Source organism: Perca fluviatilis, chromosome 5 (assembly GCF_010015445.1).
Source record: "Perca fluviatilis chromosome 5, GENO_Pfluv_1.0, whole genome shotgun sequence".
NCBI lineage: Eukaryota > Metazoa > Chordata > Actinopteri > Perciformes > Percidae > Perca > Perca fluviatilis.
Genome location: NC_053116.1, coordinates 16,066,001 through 16,089,292, shown reverse-complemented (window position 1 = coordinate 16,089,292; position 23,292 = coordinate 16,066,001). Strand labels below are relative to the sequence as shown.

Below are 23,292 nucleotides of genomic sequence, written 5' to 3'. Positions count from 1 at the left end.
TTCCACTTCAGTAGAGCAAGCTTGATCATTTCCTGTGTCCTCTGTTCTGTTTCAGACTGGAAGGGTCCATACACTCGCCAACCCAGTCCACAATGAACAGGATGTAGAAATCTATAACCCTATAGTTCTTAGTCCCAGTATTCTGACATTTCCATGGCAGCCCAAGGTTGGAGCTTATCAATACACAATAAAGGTAATTGTACAGTTTCAGAATGAAACACTGGGTGCCCAATGGCTTTTATCTTTATTATATTTATCTCCTATCTGTCGTTGGGCAGTGACACCGAGCATATGACACCATTAAACCTTTTTATATATATTTTTTAGCTATTATTCATATTCATACTTTGCTATAAAACTCAAAATGAATGCAAATCGTTTTACCACTGAGAGGTGTCATTATGGTGCATTTGATAACTCCTTTTTTTTTCTGGTGCTTGTGACAGGCGACAGGAGGGAGTGGAAATTTCAGCTGGTCTTCCTCCAACACAGCTGTGGCCACAGTGACTGTGAAAGGAGTGATGACAACAGTCAGTGACATTGGCGTCAGTGTAGTTTATGCTCATGATCTACGCAACGCACTACACTTCGGCCAGATGAAGGTAAGTTAACCTGGAAAACCGTCACATGGTAAACAACACACCTGTTAAATATTAATTTGGCAGTTATGGCTGAAATGATAATCCTGATTACTAGGGATGTAACGGTATGAAAATTTAACCTCATGGTTATAGTGACCAAAATGATCACTGTTTTCAGTATTCTCGCGGTATTTTTAAAAGTGTGTTCAATATGTTCAGAAGCACTGATAGTCCTACACAAGCTGAAATAGTTTCATAAAGTGTAACAGTGTTTATTATATTACAAAAATATAGGCAATAGGCTTGTAAAAACTGTCTTGGCTACTGAAACACTGGCCCACTGTAGGGTGTCCGGTAAGAACTTGAACCAGAGATGTCCGACTTTGAGATCAGGAAGATTTATTTACAACTCCAACATAAAGTTAACTATGAAGTTGTATTTGACATTACATGTGAAGTTGGATGTGGTTCTGAAATATAAACAAATAATAATACACATTAATAAGCATTTGGCTTACTATGAACATTATTTACCAAAACTAAATGTTATAGGCACCAGCATATAACAAGAAACAATACTAAGAATTACATTACATTTCTCTGTAATAATTAACATAAATGTAACATATTGCTCAGTAACACAAACTGAGAATAAGCCACATCTATTACAGCACACATATCCATAACGGAACAAACCGTGTAATACACCTTTAATAGCTAAGTACGTGGCTTCACAGCGCTAGTCTGTTTACTGGCGATTGCACGTTGCTAGCAAATTGCCCTAACACAACCTGAATATCAACACGTGGCTGCACAAGTAATATTAAACAATCTGCACATCTATCAGCTATGCAATAAGAAACACAGCAACAGCAATATTATCAAGGTGATAATATATATATCTCTCTCTCTCTCTCCAAATAATTGTCACGTCGTAACATGGGAAAAACTTAATCCACATTGTAACAGAACACTTATTGAAATATGAATAAACGTAGCTTAAATGTTTACACAGATAACAAGGCAGTAAAACCATGACAGTTTAGCAAGTACGAAAACGGAAAAGGAATGATAAAGAAAAAAGTCTGTTTACAGCCGCTGTTCTGTCCCCTTCTCCTGTCTGAGGAGTGGAAGAGTGATTGACAGGAGATCAAAGCGATGACTCTCGTCACTGATTGGTCAATCATCTCAGGAGAGCATGCAACTGTTACTATGGCCTTTTTTACAAGGCTGATAAATGTCCTGAGCGCTGTCATCTCCTCCTTCCGCCATGATTCCAACTTCAAGAAACGCACTGTAGGCTACCGCGCCCGCACGGCAACTTCAGGAGACTCGGATGAAGCCGTGGTAATCCACCGTGATAATGATATTTTAAATGACAACGGTAATTATTATCTTAAACATTTTTACCGTGGTTTACCGTTACACCGTTCATCGTTACATCCCTACTAATTACTTTGATAACTGATTTATCGGTTTTATAGTTGTATAATGATTGTCTGTCTTATCTTTCAGGTTTTAGTTTCACTTTGATTGTTGCTTAAGATTTGAACCACATTTTTTAGGGTTTTCTAAAAGGGTTTCGTGTCCCCGCCACCAAAGAGACTTGAAAAGTGCTCCTCATCATTTTTGTTCCTGAAGTTGCTAATGCTTAATTTCTTCGGCGTAAGCCTTCACTTTTGATGCAGCTTTTGCACAAAATGTACTTACTTTGTTTGGTTTCATTGGGTTTTACATGTATGTCAAAGCAAAGTATGTTTGTTCACTTTTCGGAACAATTTCAATGTTAAAATTCGGGAAAGTTTGAACAACTCTTCAGCTTTGGACTTGTCGCTACAATTTCTTTTTTTAAAGAATATTGCTCTGCTTCTTCCGGGCTTACATTTTTATTAAATGCTGTAATTTCTCATATCTAATGGAAGTATTTTATGTGCTTGAGGAAGTCATTGAAGTAATTGAAAACCCAACAGATGGTAAATTATTTCTGAAGTGCATCATCATGATTGATCATGAAAACATGAAATTGCGTAATTGTCTAACCTAATTGTGCAGCCATAAAAGTACATTGCAGTCTTATAGCTTGAATCTCCCCCTTTAACTATCATTCCCAGCCCTCAGTCTAACACTTTTAAACTTCTTTGATCCTGTTTTTCCTAAGGTGTATGTTGTTGAGCCTGTTGCCATGGACTTTGCCCCTTGCCCAGTAGAGGCCAGGGTGGGCCTGGTTCTGGATCTGCCCCTCAGGATTTTTGGCCTCCTGGAGGAGGTGGAGAAACAGCGGGTCATGCTGAGTGACTGCTCCCACTTTGACCTGCAGGTTGAGCAGGAGAACCATGGCGTCTTCCAACTACTAGACGGTGAGTCTGGGTGATCTGACTGTGTCGTATTGTGATGACTCTAACTCTTTCTAAAGCATTGTGAATTTTTTATGGCTTTCAAATTGCAACGTTTATCTCTTTCAAAATTCCTCTCTTAGCAACATTTACAGTTTTTCATTTTGGAATCTTGTATTATTAATCAGAATATTGGACTGGCACAAACAACACAACCTCTCTGTACTCCAGTGTGGTTTAAGATAGGAAGATAAATGAGCATCTGGGTGAACAATTGTGGTTATTTGTACATTGTGATATTGCATTCTATCTTACTCTTTGGCTCCCTCCTACCCTCCTTGTCCTGATCCAGAGAGGCTGGTTCCAGGCCAGGAGCACTGCAGTGGGGTGAGAGCCAAGGCCCTGGCCACTGGGTACACCATACTTACTGTGAGCTACACCCACGGCAACGTTCACCTCAGTGCCAAGATCACCATTGCTGCCTATCTTCCTCTCAGAGTGAGTCCAAAGGTTTTGTCCTTCCACAGCCTTGCTCATCATGAACTTTGAGATTTATCATTTTGCCCTCTTAATGTATGTTTCTCAAGGCCTCCAGAATTAGTTTCGTTGTGTGAAGTTTTTTTATTTCTTTAGTTAATGGTATACTTCACACATTTTCTTTTTGAATGCTGAGGCATCTGCATGGTGTAATCATCTTTTAACTTTACCTGAAGTCTTTGTTGTGATTGCTATTATTCTTTTAACTCTCCTCATAACACCAATTAGCTTTTGTCTTCAAACTAAACAAACCCACTCATGAACATTCATACACATACTCTCTCCTTACAATCAGGTTAGAAATGCGATGATCAGAGAGTGTTAAAACGTTCTCCTCCTCTTTCCTCTGTGTATTTTAATTATGCATTTTAAACCTAATACACTGATTTGTTTTCTAGTACTGCACAGGAATGAAAATGAATTAAACTGTTGTGGTAGAGTTCTTTTAATTTAATAGTATGAGATGTATTATGACTGACCAAATCTCCTGTCATGAAGAATTTCGGACAGCTGTGGTTTTCTTGCACATTACATTTAGGTGATCAGTACAGTAACGTAGCCTCGCGAGACCGTCCTGATCTCGCAAGCTCCAGTTTTCCACTCGCAGATCAGTCTGGCATCTTGAGATAGAGAAAATTTGGAGCCGTTAGCCAAATGACCGGGCCAATCAGCGTTGGTTTTGAGGTGGGTTAGGTGGTGATAGACAGATGGTTTATCCAATCAGCTAACCAGTATTTTCGCCCCTTCCCAAAAGTTCTCCAACGGAAAGTTCCCAGATGGATATGCCAAGCAAATGCGAAGCAATCCATCTGGCGGAGTCAGGTTAACAGTAACGTGCTGTTTGATGCACCACTTTTGAGGTCATGCATTTTTTTTAATCATGGGATTGAGTAGTATTCTTCAAAATATTGCAGACATTTTTGTGATGTTTGTTCACTTGTTTTGCCCTGGCAGCTAATGGATGACCCAGTTTTGTTTCTTTGCTGTAAAATAATTTAAGCTAAACATTTCACCCGCTTAGTTCCTCTTAACACTAATGCCCAAGCTGATATACATAAATACCTGCTTTCATTTTAAATATTGAGATATCTTTCTCTTTGATTTTTCAAAATCTCCCTCCATGACATTTTGCACACCTGCTTTCTGCGTTTACTAGATTTTGGTCCCCCAAATCTGTTGACATTTGTAAAAGCATTTCTTTCTGAAAGTGTGCTGCTGTAACATTTCATAATAAAATACTTTTGTTTGGCAGGCGATTGACCCTGTATCTGTGGCCGTGGTGACTCTGGGATCATCTAAAGACATGTTGTTTGAGGGCGGGCCACGACCTTGGGTTTTAGAGCCCTCAAAGTTCTTCTGCAACTTGAGCGCTGAGGATGAGGCCAGTGTTCGCCTTACGCTGACCAGTCCCTCATCTCACAACTATAACCAGCACTGGGTCAGAGCAACCTGCAGGGCCCTGGGAGAGCAGGTGGGAACTCCTGAAATTATACTGTTTATACTTAAATTTCTATTTTCCATTCATGCCGCCAACCGAAGAATTGAATGGTTACATTTCATAATATTTCAGAATAAATACAATATCTCAAAATCTTAGCTTTATAATCTACCTATAGTTATTCATAGAACTCCTCTGTATACGGGGGGGTCCTTGCTGTTTAACTGTGCTGGCTCCAAATAGTTATAGAAATAGGACTTTAGTATTTTGTCATCCGCTTCAGTTGTCATCATGTTATTCTCCAGGTGCTGGAGGTGATGGTGGGTAACAAGGCCAGTGTGACCAATCCTTATCCTGCTGTGGAGCCGGCAGTGGTCAAGTTTGTATGTGCCCCTCCGTCTCGCCTCACCCTGGTCCCAGTGTATACCAGCCCACAGCTGGACCTGACCTGCCCGCTGCTGCAGCAGAACAAACAAGTGGTATGTATGTGGTCCCTTTACAAGGGTCAACACGCTTCACCTTGCTGTGTTTAGCTGCCTACGTTTACCTTTTTATTACTGGTATTTGTTTTGCATTGATTACTTACCTTTGTCCATGGCTGTTCACGCTGAAATCACTGAATTTCATTTGGGTGACATGTGCCATTTGAAGAAAGCGACCGCTCTCTCACAAAAGGACTTTAACACAAAAATATGAACACATTATTGCTCCTGTAAAATGATTAGAAAATATCTTTGGCTCAATGATGATAAGGATTATAAATGTTTCATAATAGAAGCATAATGTTTGGAAAATGAATTGACCATCACTACAGGTACCGGTTTCAAATTACCGCAATCCCATTTTGGATTTGGCTGCTTTTGATCAACAAGGAAGGCGGTTTGACAACTTCAGCTCTCTGAGCATACTGTGGGAATCGACCATGGTGTCGCTGGCCAGTATTGAACCCACTATGCCCATGGAGCTACAGCTGTTCGAGGATGGCAACAAACAGATGAAACTTCACGGTAAAGCATTGTGTCTTGCCTTAAACCTTTCTAGTTTGTTTGTTTTGTTGTGTTTTAAGAAAGAGTGGGTTGTCGGCTTAACTCTTTTGTTTGGACATTTGGAAAGTAATGAGGGAAAGGCAGGAGAGAAAGCTCTGGCAGGATTTAATTCTGAGACAGTGGAGGCAGACAGAGAATTATCCATTCACCCACTACTGGGAATACAGTTTTTTTGTGTCTTTGCTGTCTGTTTCTATAGATTAGTGATGACAAATGGTTTGGGTTGTTGTTAAATTACTATTTTGTTTCTCTTGTTGTTGTTGTTATCTGTGGCAGGACGGCAGACAGTTCTTGTCCATCATCAAACAGGCATTGCTGCCATCACAGTGACAGCTCTGGGTTACCAGGTTTTACATCTCACTGCAGCCAAAGTTCCCAGTCCAGTAAGTGACTTAACCACTAAGATGTGTCAAAATGTTTCACTTCCTCTAAAAAGCAGAAGCAGCTAAACGTTATTCAAAATAACCGTATAATGTTGTCCTGTGGATCTGCTTACATTTTGCTCCCAGTCAGATCAATGTCAGGTGAGTTTTTTTGCCTAAATAAAGATCTGACTGGGATGGACATGTTGTGTTTTGTGTTGTTTGGAGTCAGTGTGCAGGGCTAATACTCTTTATATTGATGCTGTGTTCCAATAAACTTGCACCTTAATGTGATAATGAAGCTATTTTTCTTTTGTTCTGTCCCAACTTCAGCTTACTTTCTGACATTACCAACATACTGTATTGTATGCAGGTATAATATTTACATTTGTAACTATAACACTAAGTATTTTCCAACCCTTCTTCTACTTCTGGACAGTATGACCCCTTGACCCCTGTCTCAGCCACCCTGGAGCTGCTATTGGTCGAAGATGTGAAAGTTTCCCCTGACACAGTTACCATATACAACCACCCTGATGTGCGGGTAAGGGACTGATTTATACATATCTCTTTACCCCTGCAAGGGTAAACACCGACAGACTTGGCTTGTTTTGCTAAAAGCAAAATTGCATTTGATATTTCATCATAAAGGATATAATGTACCGGTACTCTTTTAATCAAGCAGAACAAAACATGGAAATTAACTTCATCACACTGGTACCAACTGAATTAATTCACAATTAATTCCCTCAGTGGGCCTCCCTCTCCTAATCCTGTGTAATATAGGAGCAGTGTTTGGCAGGTGTGGGGGTTAAATTACAGCTAGTGAGAGTGTGGTCAGAGGTCCTCTTTGAGGTCTCATGCCAGCTGAGTGTCAGAAAAAGAATTACAGTAAACTCAGACACAATATGTAATCATTTCAGTCTTAAAGTGATTTTCAGATCTGTCGCAAAGCAGTAAATGTATTTTGTTTTGCAGGCGAATTTGGCCCTGCGAGAAGGTTCAGGGCACTTTTTTGTCAATACCAGTGTTAAAGGGATAGCGAACGTGGTATTCCAGGAGGCCCAAGGAACAGCTCAGGTAAGAATGAACATCTGGACTGTGATGGGATTAGTTCAGGGCAATGCACAATTGTGACATTGAACAACATACTGTGGATTTCCAGGAATTCCCAACTGGTGTACTTTAATCCACAACCCAACCTGGATTGTGGATTCAAGTACACTACAACAATGATCCATTGAATGCAGATAATTCTGGCACTCACTTGATTGATTGATTTGCTGTGTGTGCCTAGGTCTCTCCAGTCTACCCAGGGGAGGTGAAGGTGATGGTTCATGACCTTTGTCTGGCATTTCCAGCCCCTGCCAAGGCCACTGTACACGTTTCTGACATCCTGGAGGTTTATGTGAGAGTGGTTGACAAGGTGTGTTTCCCACCCCAATAATTCCTCTTTTTGGAGGGTCCAGACACAGCTTGACTAGATGATCCCTATTATCAGTACCACACATTCCTGAAACGCCTCAATGGCGTCAAAGCACTAAAAAAGGTCGTCGTCTTGATTTTCATGAAAGTCAGCCTGTCTTGAATTGCCGTCATTAGGTTTGCCCCGTCTGTGAACCAAAATGACAATTTCCCAAAGGATTGATGTCATTAATCTGTATTACAGGTGGAGATTGGCCAATCTGTGAGAGCTTATGTCAGAGTCTTGGATGATAATAAGCAGCCCTTCCCAGCCAGCTATTTTCATTTCATGAATCTTAAACTCAAAGCAGCTTCTACAATCGTCTCTCTAAAGTAAGTCATTTGTCAAAACTTGCCGTTGAGGATGTAGGAACCTGCAAGGCTTCATGTAAATTTCTAAATATCTTTTTTGCAGACGATTAGCGGAGTCCACAGAAAAAGATACTGCTGTTTTCGTGGTGAAAGGTGCTTCTATTGGTCAGACCACTCTTTCAGGTGTTGTTGTGGATAAACATGGGAAAAAAATTTCATCAGCACCTCAGCAAATTGAGGTATCTTTTTGTTTGAATTTCTAAAATGCCAGTTCAAATTTTGACTCTTGCATATGTGTTGCACATGTAACTTTTTTTTTTTTTCCACTTGTAGGTATTTCCACCGTTCAAACTCATCCCAAGGAAAATGACTCTGTTGATTGGAGCAATGATGCAGGTATGTATATATTGATGGTTAAGTTTTGTCTGAGAACAGCTGGTCTCAGTTCGCCCTGCCAGAAGAGTTCATCTGGTCCTCAGTTTATCTTCCAAAAGCGCCCTCTGCCAGGACTCTTCTGGAAGATGACGTTAGTCTAATTGCTCTTGGTCTAAACATCCAGCTCGCCTTTCATTTGCCTCAGTTCATGCTTGAATTAGAAAGCATTTACCATCGATCCAAGAGGCCTCCTAATTGCTAAACAATAAACTTAGTAATGTTATATATGCATTACATATTATTTGTGTTGGATATCCAGTTTTCTAATCTTGAGTACTTTAATACACAAAGAATAATGTCTTTTAGCAAATTATAATCACAAAGAATAATGTCTTTTAGCAAATTATTATCACATCTTGCATTGATGAAAGCTATTGACTACACTGTCAAGTGTTGTCAAGGTCACTCATGTAAGAGTGATGCTAATTTTTTCTCTCTTCCTGTTTCTCGCTTTCAAAATCTCCCTCCCTTTTTCATTCCTGCTGTCATTTATAGATCACATCTGAGGGGGGCCCTCAGCCTCAGTCCAATATCCTTTTCTCTATTTCCAAGGAGGAAATAGCTTCTGTTAATGGCATGGGCCATGTCAGGGGTGTTACTGTTGGTAATGTCACTGTGACTGGAAGGGTGCAGTATGTATATACATGAGACAGGGTAGATGCATATCTCACGGTATGTATGTGTATATGTATGTATGTGTGTGTGTATATGTATATAGTGTATATATATGTATATATATATATATATGTATATATATGTGTGTATATATATATATGTGTGTATATATGTATATATATGTATATATATATGTATATATATATATGTATGTATATTATATATATTATATGTGTATATGTATATATATATATATATATATGTATATATATATATGTATTATATTATATGTGTATATATATATATATATGTATATATTATATATATATGTATGTATTATATATGTATGTATATATATATATATGTATATATGATAATATATATATATATATATATTATATATATAATATATATATATATATATATATATATATATATATATATATATATATATATATGTATTATATATATTATATATATATATATATATGTGCATATCAATATACATATATCAATACATATAACGACATATACACTTGCATATTATTAACAACATATACATACGCAACATACACATATACAGGAGCATGTGTATAACACATACACAGTATACATACATACACACACACAGACACACAACACACACATTGAGCAATTAAGTACATACAACACATTATTATATATATACATGCCATTATCACTATTATACATATTATACATACATACATACACAACAGCATACATACACATATACACATATTTACATGTACATACATACGCATATGCATACACATTTGTATTATATACAGGGCATATACAACGGATACATACAGTACACACAACAGGGTAACAACACTAACCACACAACACATACTATAGGCATATTAAGGGTATACATACAGGAGGGGGAGGATAATATTACATATGCATATCATACATACCATTATACATACTGTACGTTATTATTAAAACAAGTAATACACATAAACATACACGCACATATACATACATACATACACAAGTATATTATATACATATACACATTAATACATTATACTATTCATATATATAGTGCATATACTGCATATACGCAATTATACATATACGTATGTTTATTATATGTGCATGGTAGTAGGGAATGCATACATATACACATATTATTAGTAATACATACATGTATACACAACATAAGTATATATAATGATATATTAATAACGTATATACATATGCATAGTGTATATGTGTGTGTGGTACACACGTATATGTGACACATATAAAATACACATATAATACACATATTATTACATATACACATATACAAACATACAACAACGCCCACAAGATAATAATAGTACATGTTGAGCCCATGTACATATACATGTATATGTGTGTGTGTATGTATATATATGTGTATGTGTATATATATGTGTGTGTGTGTGTATATGGATGGAGATAATGTGGGCAAGTACAGTATATCGCTAAGATTTTACAATAAAGAGCTTGTTCTCTTGTGTTCACAGGATCAAGTAGAAATTGAGGTTGTGCAATTGACAGCCATTCGAATCAGAGCACCTATCACAAGAATGAAGACAAAGGCACAGGTATGATTATTTTGGAGAATAGCTACAGTAAAAATGCTTACAGTAGCACTACAATTAACTGTAAAACCATTAATTCAGCTCTCTATGGGCAATGTACTCACTGATCACCTTCATTAATCTCCTTTTCTAGATGCCTGTATATGTGATGGGTCTGACCAATAGTCAAACACCCTTCTCCTTTGGCAATGCTGTACCTGGCCTCACCTTCACGTGGTCCACCACCAAGAGAGACATTCTGGATGTCCAGCCAAGACACATTGAGGTACACTGCCCTCAGGTTTTTTTGCTGCTCGCATTTGATATCACATTTTCTGCCACTCAGCCATTCCTATCTTAGCTTGTGTTGTCTCTTTGATCCATTTAGCAGATTGACTTAAGATGTGCTGTTCCTGCATTACAGTATGATTTTAAAAAAGCAACAGCATATGCCTTGTCTCTGCTTCCTTGTCAGCATCTGCCTTGTCCCTGCTTCCTCATCACTGTTGCCTTTTTATTTGATTTGCTGCTGCTATTCTTGCCATTCTCATAATGGTGCCTGTCTTCCTTCAGGCTAACGTGGAGATCCAGTCAGAGCACAACTTTGGCATGAGGGTGACTGGAAGAACGAGAGGGCGGACAGGGCTGAAGGTGGTGCTCAGAGTTACTGACCCCAAGGCTGGGCAGCTAATAGGGAATCTGCAGGAGCTCACGGATGAGATCCAGATCCAGGTACAGCACTGTGGCTACCTCTTCATGGGAATACACTTGGGGAAAAAAAAGCACTGCTGTAAACATTGTATCTGTGTGTCCTGAACACCAATATTATAAATACTGTATATGCAGATATTTTATAAAGACCTCTTTTTATGGACTACTTTGCTTATCATGACCTGTGTCCTGCTGCTGTTTCTTTACAATAGAGAAAGCTGGCATTTAAGGCAGCAGAGCACTTAAGTTGCTGAGCTTTGGAATATCTGAAGATGTTGACTTTGTGAAGTGATAAAACTGCAGATTAGTTAGAGCTGAATGCATCCAGCTTCAAACTGCATTAAACTGTGACATATCACTTGTCCCGAAACATCAAAGAATGATTAAATCCCTCTAATAATTGGAGTTTCAACATTGTGCTTTGATCAAGGTCTATGACAAGCTACATATGCTTAATCCAGAAGTAGAGGCTGGGGAGTTACTGATGGCTCCGAACTCAGCCCTCAAACTCCAAACTAGCAGGTGAGTTACGAGTGCCTGCACGGTATTTTTTGTCGATTCTAAAAGCATTTGTATAAAAAAATGTGTGTATTTCTCCAACTTTCATTGCAAAATGACAGATTGGATAAACATGATGTGATTGTGTTTGTCTAATAGGGATGGTGTAGGTGCACTCTCTTATCGAATGCTGGATTGCCCTGACCAGGTTGTTATTGCTCAAGTGGATGATAAGGGCTTCCTCTTCTCTGGCTCTGTTACTGGCATCTCCTCTCTGCTGATCACCTCGCAAGAGACCTTTGGTGTCAATCAAACTCTCATCCTTGCTTTGAAGGTCAGTTTTAGAGTCACTGCATGAAAAGTGATTCAGGTTTTTGGTTTTAAAGGCAATATCTAATGGATATTAACAGTGAAATCCATTGAAATGTCAGTCTGCTAAAACATTTACAGTATATGATTTAAATTCCAAATTACCCAGTTTAATTAAAATGGGTTGAACACTAAATTATGTTTGTATGTATATTGTGATTAGAAAATAAGCTAAAAAAAAGGGTATATGTTTGGAGAATATTGGTTAAAGAAACTAAAATAGGAGACATTTCACATCTACTGTATGTCAAGGTTTTTTTTTCCAGTTTGGCTTTATGTGGAAAAAGTTTTTTCACTGTCCGTGCTTTTTGCCTCCACATCTATAGCACAATATTTCTTTATGGTTCATATGATGGTTGATGCTAGAACGGATGGTCCAGAGGGACGGGCGAAGACATGACCCAACTCTGATTGGTTGGTTAGGTTTAGGCATGAGGAGTGAGATGGGTTAGGGTAAGAATATCAGGGATGCCAATCTGAAGCCGAGTAGCGCTGGTCATGCCTTCGCCCGTCCCTCCGGACCATCCATTCTAGCATCAACACTTAACACTACTGACCCATGGCAGTCAATGCAGTTACAGAGTGCTATACTGGTTCTTCCCTTTGTTCCTCAGGTGGTACCTGTGTCCTATGTGCGCTTCAGTTCCAGTCCAGTTCTCTACATGCACACCAGAGAGAGCCTGAAAGCCTTCCCTCTGGGCATAGTGCTCACCTTCACTGTCCACTTTCATGCCAGCACTGGAGAGGCCCTACACAGCTCCAACTCCCACCTTACGTTTTCCACAAACAGGTCTGGTAACACACAATCTATAGGTTCTATGTACGTACATAATTCATATTTTTATAAACCGTGTGACTTAGTGAGTGAAACTTCTACAGTAGACAGGCAGAAGAGGGCGGAGGATATGTTTTGCAGTTTGCTTAGTGTCCCAAAGTTAAAAAGCTATTATCCTGCTGTTATGGGCTATATATATATATATATATATATATATATATATATATAGCCAGTACCAAGGCCTCTTTGAGTGGTCTGTTCGTTCAACCTCATGCAGCCTTGCGTGACCGAATGTCTCCCCGTATTTCAAATTCTGCCACACAAGTCATGTCAACCCACACTACTCACCCTCTACCAGCTCAACAGAAAATGTGTTTAATTTGGAATGCATGTATCCATCATTGTTCTCAACATTCTTACAATGTCAAAATTGATTTTTGATTTTCTTTTAAATGTACTTGGTCATGGTGTGTTTTTATGATGTTGATCCATACGAGATTTATCCACTAACATTTTTTTCTATTTTCTAAACTTGGCCAGTGCTGTGATACACCATACCTTTGGCCGTTGGTTCAGGCTGTGTGCATTGTGCAACTGTAGAGTACAACCTGAGTAGTTGAGGTCATGGCAGGCTGTGCTACAGTAGGATTTCACAACATTGATTTACTGGGCTGTTCCTTCAACCTCATTTCAGATGGAGTTGTTTCCACCTGAGTGAGTGAGCTAAATTAATGGGATGAGCATTGCTTCCCTCATCTGTCTGCACAATAAATTAAGTCTATTACCTTGTTCTCCACATGCTGCCAGACAATTTTAGGGGGAAAGTATAAAAATCAGAGTGGTAAAGGGCCGGTAGTCTTGGGACTAAAAGGGCTGGTCTATGATTATATCCTACGAAGTCTCCAAGGAGCCATTTGGATTTTACTGCTTTCTGAGGTGCGAGCAATTTGGCCCCATTTGTTCAGAACTGATGCTTTGGAGATGGAGGCAAAAAGAGACTTTTTTTTTTTTTTTTTCAGGGTGGAAAAAGATAAATATAATAGGACGTGGAACTATAAAAAGCTAAACTAAGGAATGGAAAGTATTGTTTTCAAAACGTTTCTCAATAGCTTGTTTTTTTAAGCATGTATAACACTATTGGCCCAGTTTTACCCAGATTACTGAGTTCTCTAGTATCAAAGACAATGCCAGTTATGTTTGCAAAATAGTTTATTTTAACGACAAGGATAAGGAGTGGGGGGATGAATTAGGGTCGTGGATGAAAGGATTAGAGGGGTCGAGCACAAGGGGATGAACGCAGGGTCAAATGGGGATCAATGACTGGGCATAGGGTGTCACAGTGAGCCACCGAGAGAGCAATTGGATTAGGTGTGGGCTTTGGTCCTGAGCCTACAATAACTTTGTATCGGCCCATGTTTGACTTCCGTTAATGAATTGTATTAAAGTATAGGTTGATTAGTTATAAATAATAGTTGATCCATAATTCAACTTGTACCTCTGTTCTGTCCTGCAGAGATGACCTGGTGCAAGTGGGGATTGGGCCTGGTAACCACACTCTGACAGTGAGGACCATCAATGTAGGCTTTACTCTTCTTGCAGTGTGGGACAGTGAAAACGTGGGTGTGGCGGACTATGTTCCACTACCTGTCGAGCACGCCATCCATCCACATGAAGCCCACAGACTGGTGGTGGGGGATGTGGTCTGCTTCAGTGCCCAGTTAACCAGCCCGGATGGTGAGACATCTACATGTTCTTCAAGCAGCAGACGTGTGATCAGAAAATAATTATTTTGAACCGTAAGAACGAAGGAAAAACATTTGGAAAGTTTATAGTTTAGATTTGGCACTCCAGTGAGCCTAGTCATGTATTTTCTGCTTTTGTGTTTTTCCACAAACTTTATGCAGTAAAATTTTATTTTGGAATTGGAAGCATCTGTCTTGCACTGCATTTTATTGAATTTCCTTTTAAATTTTCCTTAAGTCGGTTTTAATTTTAGTACTGCTTTTGTTTGAGGAGATCCTTATCTTTGTACCTTTTTTCATTTTATAAGCCGTTTTGTTTCATTAAAGTGTACATATTCTTTAAAAGCTGGACATTATCTTGCCTTCTCTGCAGGTGGTCATGGTACTTGGAGCTCCTCAGCTAATGGTGTTCTTCAGGTGGACTCTAAAAGTGGTGCAGCAGTAGCCAGAGACTCGGGCACAGTTACTGTGTACTACGAGATACCCGGGGTTTTGAAAACGTACAGAGAGGTATGTTATCTGTAGGTAGTAAGTATATTAACCGCAATGCTTCGCTGACTCACTGTGTTTCCCATTTAAAAAAGGTAAAGGTACTTATTGTCACATACATGTAGCAAAATTCATTCTCTGCATTTAACCCATCCCTCAAGGGAGCAGTGGGCAGCCATTTCCAGATCCGAGCCAGTGCCTTGGAGAACCTAGTGCAATGTTTTTTTTGATGGTGGGGGAAACCGGAGGAAACCCACGCAAACATGGGGAGAACATACAAACTCGAAGTCTTAGTCTTAGTGAAGTCTTAGTGCTAGCCATTGGGCCACCATGCTGCCCTGTCTTTTAGTCACGACTGTGATAAATGAGCTACAAGAAACCAGTTCTAATTATGCAGACAGCACACCTCTCAGCTTTCTTTATTTCTACTCTCTACGACATCTCTATTCTCCAGAGATTCTGATCTTGTCCACCAGTGCATCATCAATCCTTCAGCAACATATCCTAACGAGACTAAAAGTACAACAGATGTATAGTATATCCATCATCCCCTTTCAGTAACACATTGTTTCAGCCTAATGTGTGTGCATGACATTACCACTTTTGCAATTCTCATACCAGTCCCTCCAGAAAAACGCGATTATGCGATCGCATAATTCAATGCATAATCAACCAAAGTCCGCATATTCATGCGGGGGCCGCATAAATTGCCGATTTCCGCGCAAAATATGCGGCGCTTGCATGATTTCATAATCCACGCATTTTCGTTGCAAAAAAAGTCACATATATCTTAGCAGAAAGTTGTAAAAATGTTGCGTTTACTTCACACCAGAGCCTATCACTCTGCTTCACTCAAGAGCAGCCATTTTCCCCTGTTGCCATGGGAACGTTATGAAGTGACGTAATTACGCGACGTGAACATCATCGAAAAGCAGGTGTTGGAGGTTGAATTTGACATGTACTTTGAGTCTCATAAGTTGGTATCCAATAAGAAAGCTATCTTAATATCTGATGTCTACTCAAATTTCTTTGTTTAACGATTTTTGAAAGTCTGTCTCTTTTGTATCTTTTATTTCCCTATACTACTATTACTTTTATTTTTACTTTAATATTATATTATTTGTATATATTTTTGTATCTTATTTGTTTACTTATTGCAATGACTAAATATCTAAACTAACAAAGTTTTAAAAAAGCAGGGTGTTGGGGGAATCACTTTTTCTTCTCTTTTTCATCAAACCGCAAGTTCCCGCAATTTCATCGCATAAAATTGCATAAATATCCCGCATATTCCATCGCATTTTTTAAGAAAACGTGCCGCATAATCAAGGATTTTTGCCCACAACAATCACAAAAAAACTCTGGAAGGACTGTCATACATGATGGAGTGTGGAAAGGATTAATTGTCTCTCTCTGTGAATGTCACCACACTCTATCCAGCCATGCTCCTCTCTGCTCGTGAGCTGAATGTAACCTGCTATTTTATGAATAGTTCCTATTAGAATGAGAATTGATGAGATTTGATGCAAGGTTTATCTTTCTAACAAAATTAACCGAATGAAGATTTTTATTTTTTTTAATCCGTGTGAGAGGAGACGTTGATCGAGGTTGCAATAACGTTATATTAAACACTCAGCTGTGTTTTAATTACTTTTGTTTCCCTGTCCGTTGTGATTGATGTAAACGATTAGTTCTAAATTTAAATTATAATGTGATTCTTTTCCCCAAGCTCACACCTGAATCTTCTTAGGATTTATTGGCTGTTTTCCTTCTCTGTATGGTTCTGTAGGTAGTAGTAGAAGCGACTACAATGACGGCTGCTATGGCGCAGGCTACACCTATCAGGATTGCCAAGGAAACAAAGGTCCTACTCACTACCAGAGGGAAAGGAACCAACCTCATTGGTACAGAACTGACTCAGTTTTATTGAAGTCTTAGTTTAAAAAAAAAAAAAATAGTTCACAGTTTTGGAAAATACACTCAAATTGCTTTTTTTTGTCATTAGATGAGAGGATTGATACCACTCTTGCGTCTTTATGGTAAATATAAAGCTACAGCCAGTTAGCTTAGCACAAAGACAGGAAAGAAGTGGAAAATCAACAATTCACTTTTTTAAGGATGGTTTATGTGTTGGACTATTTTTGACGACCTGTAATTCTGGAGTGTATGCTGTTTGCCTGGCAACTGCTCAGGCACATAACACCCACAGTGAGATTAGAGATGTTGTAGGAGAATTTTGTTACCTTTTGGACAAAGCCGGGCTAGCTGTTTCCAGTCTTTGTGCTAAGATAACTTGACCGACTGGCTATAGCTTCATGGTTGACAGATATGAGACTATCAATCTTTTTTTATCGGACTCTCAAACTGTGCTTAAAGTCTCTGTTGTTATTTGTAACTGCCCAGAAAAACTAAAGTCTATTGATATAATTGTTTTGATTTAATAACAAAGTGTGTGATAAAGTCCAACGTTTTTGTATCTTATGGCGGTGTGCTCTACCATGCAGGAACCTGTTCCTCTGCCCAGGCTGAAGCTATTTCTCAGCTGCAGCCAGAAACCTCTGTCAGCTGCCATCTCAGCTTCACCAGTGATGCCATTGACTTCCCTGCTAATGATGTCTTCAAAACACACACCAGCTTTGACTCCAGCATTGGTAAGGATTATCTGAATTCAGACCAGAAATCACATTCATGGTCAAAGAAGCAGTGATTCTCTTATACTTGTACTATACTTTTATTATATTCAGATACACTGCATTAGGGATTATTTACTCCTGCAGCACTGATGTAACCTTGATTTAAATGACTAATGTTAGTTGATTAATGTGGTGTCGTAGCACTCATCAATCCAATCATATATTTTGAATTTGTGTTTGGGCATTCCTTCCTTATACATTTATAACACGGATTGTACTTCTTATAAAGCTGTTGGTTGAAAACTATCTCTTAGAATTGCCCATACTGAAATTGATTTTGTTTTTACATTCACATACCTTTTTTTTTTTTTTTTTTTCTTTTAAAGGTTTTCCAAAATAAAATTACTTTTAAACCTAACCTGGGCACACTGGTTGTTTATGTGTACGGTTCGCACGACTGGAAACACCATTTACGAGGACATAATCTATCTACATTGCCCGTGGAATGAGTTTAGCAGGAACTATAAAAAGTGTTCAAGTGATTTATTGAACTGAGGAGACTCCTTGTTGCTTGAAAGCACTGTCTAATTGTGTTTGGGGTTTGGGACTCCCCCCCCCCCTCTCCCAAATTGTGAAATTACCCTCCCTGGCAAACTCAGACATATATACGTATATACCGTATATATTTGAGACCACATTGACACTAAGGGTCGAACACTGAGTCCCAAATGAACCTTGAACCATTTCTTTTACCTCTGTGAATACTTGCCCCAGGCTCCTACACTTGCTCCATAACCTTGCAGCCGACGACTGACCAACAGACCCGTGTGCTCAGCATGTCCATGACCAGCCTGCTGGTGAGGGCAGGCCTGGAGGGCAGTTCCTTCTCTGGGGAACAAGTCAGCACCAGTCTGCCCATAGAGCCAGGCCTCTATTCTGACCAGACTGAGCTGCTTCTCTCAAACCTGCACCCGTCAGCGGAGCTCACCGTCTACAGCCCCACTGCTGCCCTGTCCAACATGGAGGTCAGGCAAAACATTGTTTAGTAGTAGTACTAGTAGAACTTCTAATAAAATGTGCCATTGTGTTTGTTTGTTTTTCGTTTTTTTTTTTTTTACATATAGTGAGACCCTTATTAGAATAAACTTCTTTTTAAGAATGACGTATATATGTAAATAACACTTTTCCACATCTTTAGGTGGTGTCTACTTCTCCCAACATTGCCGTCCAAGAGAATGAGGTTCACCATGGTTTCCCTAGTTTCTCCAAGTACACCGTCAGCGCTGTGGACCCTCAGACAGCGGTCTCTGCCTCCATTTCCATAAGCAGCCCCTCCTCCGGCCAGAGTATTGTCATCCCAGTCACTTTGATTCACGTGGCTGATCCCAACGCTGCCAAGCTAGGTCAGATATCCTTTTAGTGCAAATGACAAGGCACCGCACTGTACCTCAAGCCACAAGGTCATGCTGCTTAAAGCGTACTTTATGTTATAAGTTACAGAAAAGGTAGTAGGGCTGTCACCTTTTTTAAAATAAATAAATAAATAAAATCAAGTTGGATCAAGACCTGTCCAGGGTGTACCCCGCCTTTCGCCCGACGTATGCTGGGATTGGCTCCAGCCCCCCCACGACCCTGTGCGCGGGATAAGTGGTTGACGATGGATGGATGGATGGATGGAAGTTGGATCAAAGTTGAACTAACGCATAATCACTTCCAAGTAATTTCAATGCAATCCACGTAGCCTAATCCTAAAATACTTGTCGTATACTGTCAAATTTACATTTTCCATTTATCCCTGGTGCCTCCGCTGTCTCACTGAGTGACAAGCTAATGTTACTGTAAGCCACTTGCAACGTAAGCACTCCAGCCTTATTGGACTACATCCACAATTGTTCCATCTATGGTGTCAAATTCCTCATTTTAAATTAGCAAATACTGTATATGGTGGTGGGGCATGCACTGGGCATTTTAGGAATGTCCATGCTGGTTCCAAGGCAGGTCTGTTGTGCTTATACACTGAGAATTTTAACTTAGAATAGATGATTGCGGATCGAATAATACAATATTTGTCATCTGTAGGACATAAGCACACAGACAAGGCAGGATTATTAGAAACCATAATTTCATTCAGTTGTCAAATTTCACTACCACTGTTATGAGCCTCATTATCCCTCAGTGCCATAGCAGATATTTGTTAGTGTGTCGTTTGTTCTCAGCACTTTGAAGCGGTTTTGACAGCCTGTTGTCTCATCCACCACTCTCACAGCAGCTGCTCCTCCACTTGTTAACATCGAGGGGGGCCACTCTCTGCACAGCTTCATAAACTGCTACCAGATGATGTTCTTCACCCTGTTTGCTCTGCTGGCCGGTACAGCCATCATCATCATCGGTGGGTCACCTCATTTCTGTAGGAAATGCTATTCTAGTGAAACGGAGGTAGTTGGAGGTACCGTAATACTAATGCGGTGTGGATTATTCTGTGTGTTAATGAAGTAAGTGTTTGGTTTCACCTGAACTGTTTTCAGTTTCATCTTGTCATTCTTTGGTTAACGGAATTAGGTGTATGTTTTATTGTTGTCGCTCTCTTGTAAAAACGGCAGCCCGAAACCAAAACTGTAATTTCATTTCTATACATATGTAAAAATGAAAGCACAAAAGGAATATAATGAGTTCCTTCAACAACAACAAGTGCTGTTGTGTTCAAAGTACTGTCTGTGTTCACCAAAGGCAGACACATTTTGAAGCACCTAAACTTGTGAAGAAATTGTGTGATACTGAGCTCTTGAAACACTGTGATGATTTGTTTTAAATGTGTTTTTATCACCTGCAGTCCTCCACACTGTGTTCAGCCCAAGGGAACAATCTTATCACCCTGCTTTCATCCAGAGGACACCACCACCCATTTCAGGTAGGACACTGACACTGTGACACTTTCCCACAGTGGCTATTAAGACTAAAGCATACATTCAAAGGGAGGTACCATTACATGTCAGTTCAATAAAAATTAAAATGTAATCATCTCGCTTTGGTCTTCAAGCAGTAAAGAGAAATTTGTTCAACCCCTGATTCTGTGACGCCGCTAGGCTGTAAAGCTCATCTGAGAATTAATTAGTAAAGATAAAAGAGGTGTCTGACAGCATCCAGGACAATTTTCTGCCAGTCAAAATAGATTTTTTTTGATGAAATGGCACCTCACCCATTGTAAATGAAAGCTCATTTGGATGTAAAACCAGGCAAAAAAAAGCATTGTTTCAGTCCCCAAGTCTCCAATTCATTGTGAATGACTCTGCCGCAGGCAGTGTTTGACATCACAATTTATAGCCTGCGCTCTGGCTGCTACAGTCTGTTTGGGAGAGATCTATACATGTTACCAATACAAATAAGGCTGTTCATTTGTTTTTCTTTTAAATCAAGTGGTATTTCCTTTTTTAAATTAAAATGCATTAAAAATGCCATATTTGATCAACCTTAACCTCTAGCACTTAATAGGCTCCACTTATTTCTTTATAATATTATCTCTCCACAAAGAGACTGGCCTATTATGCTATAGGTGCTTTATTTACTCAGTGCTATATTTGACTCTTTTTCAGGTTTAGACTCTCCAGTAGGAAATTCCTTTAACCGTACAATACCGAGGATGGACCCAAACAGCAGCCCCAGGTCGCGTCTCTATTCTCCAGACTACAAGTCCTGATAAAGCTCTCAGTCTGGTCTCTGTTCTTCAAAAGTAGAACACCACAGGCCATTAATGCATAGTGAACGTGCCTCTGTCCCACAGTATGAATGCTGTGGGATGTGACTGCAGAATCTGTTTCACTCCATTGTATTCATAATATGTTGGCACAGATGATTAAAAGAAACTTAATTTTCAGAATAGCAGATCAGTTAAGAGCTGCTGCGAGATAACAGGGCTATTTTTCTTTTAGTCTTTTGTGTGGAAACCGATCTATATTTATGTGTGTCTTTTGCCATGGAAATATCTTTTATTCAAAACCGCTGTTATTAACTGACAACTTTTGCAGAGTGCTTAAAAAAAATGCCACTAGTTTGTGCTTTAAATAAGGTTGCTTTTTGTGTTTGTTCACCTATTATTTGTGTGCTACTTAATATATCTGACATGTGAAATTCAGTATCTCAGGAGGAACCTCATTCGTGTATGATGAAAAGCAAACGTTAACTTGAAAATTTTTATTTTTATGAGCAGGAAACGTCCTTTGTTTCGTTGTAGCTAATAGATTTTGTGAAAATGCTGTCCACTGAAACGTCCTCCTCAATGGTATCAAATGTGCATAATCCCAACCAGGAAAATGTTTATTTCTGTACTGTGCATTTAACTTCCTCATTATTCAAAATGACAGCATGCAGCTCCTGTGTATTTCATTAATGTGAAACCGTTAAAGATTGTGAACCATCATTCAGTTTTTTTATCCCGGTGTTGCTTCAGCGCAGAAGGAATCAAATGTGATCCGGTCTCATTTCAGAATATGTGATATTTCTGTTCCAGTTTGTTTTTACCCAACCAACTTTCTGGAGCAGATTAATGTAGCACTGTTGAATTGCAGAGACATAAGAGTGTGACTTTGTTTTAATTAAAATAAGATATTTTTGTATTTGAAGAAAAAATGTTGACAAGGAATCGTATTTATGTTAGCTAGTGAATTTCTGTGTTACTTTAAGAGGAGTATATGTGATGATCAAATAGCTTCTGTGCTGTTGTTACTCATGCCTTACAGTCCTATCTGAACAGCTTTCAGCACATAATACAGACACATTTGTTTGCTTGTGTGAACATGCTCTTGCCTTTTTGCTAATTAAAGTTTGTACTTTTCACGTTCAGCATCTTGTAATTATTAATCAAATACCTTTTTTATAAATCTATCTTGCCTCAAAGTTCACAAAATAACATACAGACAAATAAAAAGCATCTTCTCACACACTCACACACAATATTGACAGATGAATAGCCTTACACCAAATGCATGCTCTTGGAGGAATTGTTTTGAATTGAATATAGAACTCATATTTTCATTTCTGTATAACAAGAAATACACTCTGAACCAAATACAGATTATTTATTTTTTTTACTACACTTTCAACATTGATTCGGTCACTCACAGCACTCAACCTGTGATTATCTACGCGAACACCTCTATGAATGAATGTTCTGCATCAGTGCTGTTTCATTCATCTGATCTATTATACACTGGTTTTTGTTGTTGCATTATGTTGACCTCTACTCCGTACGTCTTTTTGATCAGAAGTTTTCACGGTTTAATTGTTTCACTTGTTTATTGTGTATATGTAGAAAAAAATCACAAGTAACTGCTCAGTAAAGGCATCTTTTTTTAAGATTAGGTTTTTGGGCAATTTTTAGG

General features: G+C 38.9%; 1 protein-coding gene across 1 annotated transcript in view; it reads left to right on the top strand.

Annotated features, from left to right (window-relative positions):
* The window catches only part of nup210 (nucleoporin 210), a 29,264-nt gene extending 6,511 nt beyond the window's left edge, over positions 1 to 22,753 (top strand). Inside the window, exons 11-41 of the mRNA XM_039800936.1 lie at positions 56 to 193; positions 447 to 602; positions 2,740 to 2,938; positions 3,267 to 3,412; positions 4,704 to 4,922; positions 5,195 to 5,368; positions 5,704 to 5,896; positions 6,212 to 6,318; positions 6,737 to 6,841; positions 7,276 to 7,377; positions 7,595 to 7,723; positions 7,967 to 8,094; positions 8,177 to 8,312; positions 8,407 to 8,469; positions 9,004 to 9,140; positions 9,933 to 9,955; positions 10,621 to 10,724; positions 10,855 to 10,986; positions 11,274 to 11,432; positions 11,842 to 11,933; positions 12,069 to 12,243; positions 12,893 to 13,068; positions 14,567 to 14,787; positions 15,169 to 15,305; positions 17,074 to 17,188; positions 17,789 to 17,935; positions 18,692 to 18,942; positions 19,116 to 19,320; positions 20,184 to 20,306; positions 20,748 to 20,825; positions 21,508 to 22,753. Of these exons, the coding sequence (XP_039656870.1) occupies positions 56 to 193; positions 447 to 602; positions 2,740 to 2,938; positions 3,267 to 3,412; positions 4,704 to 4,922; positions 5,195 to 5,368; positions 5,704 to 5,896; positions 6,212 to 6,318; positions 6,737 to 6,841; positions 7,276 to 7,377; positions 7,595 to 7,723; positions 7,967 to 8,094; positions 8,177 to 8,312; positions 8,407 to 8,469; positions 9,004 to 9,140; positions 9,933 to 9,955; positions 10,621 to 10,724; positions 10,855 to 10,986; positions 11,274 to 11,432; positions 11,842 to 11,933; positions 12,069 to 12,243; positions 12,893 to 13,068; positions 14,567 to 14,787; positions 15,169 to 15,305; positions 17,074 to 17,188; positions 17,789 to 17,935; positions 18,692 to 18,942; positions 19,116 to 19,320; positions 20,184 to 20,306; positions 20,748 to 20,825; positions 21,508 to 21,611 (4,374 nt within the window). The 3' untranslated portion in view covers positions 21,612 to 22,753. The remainder of the gene's footprint in view (positions 1 to 55; positions 194 to 446; positions 603 to 2,739; positions 2,939 to 3,266; positions 3,413 to 4,703; positions 4,923 to 5,194; positions 5,369 to 5,703; positions 5,897 to 6,211; positions 6,319 to 6,736; positions 6,842 to 7,275; positions 7,378 to 7,594; positions 7,724 to 7,966; positions 8,095 to 8,176; positions 8,313 to 8,406; positions 8,470 to 9,003; positions 9,141 to 9,932; positions 9,956 to 10,620; positions 10,725 to 10,854; positions 10,987 to 11,273; positions 11,433 to 11,841; positions 11,934 to 12,068; positions 12,244 to 12,892; positions 13,069 to 14,566; positions 14,788 to 15,168; positions 15,306 to 17,073; positions 17,189 to 17,788; positions 17,936 to 18,691; positions 18,943 to 19,115; positions 19,321 to 20,183; positions 20,307 to 20,747; positions 20,826 to 21,507) is intronic.
* The last annotated feature ends 539 nt before the right edge of the window (positions 22,754 to 23,292 follow it).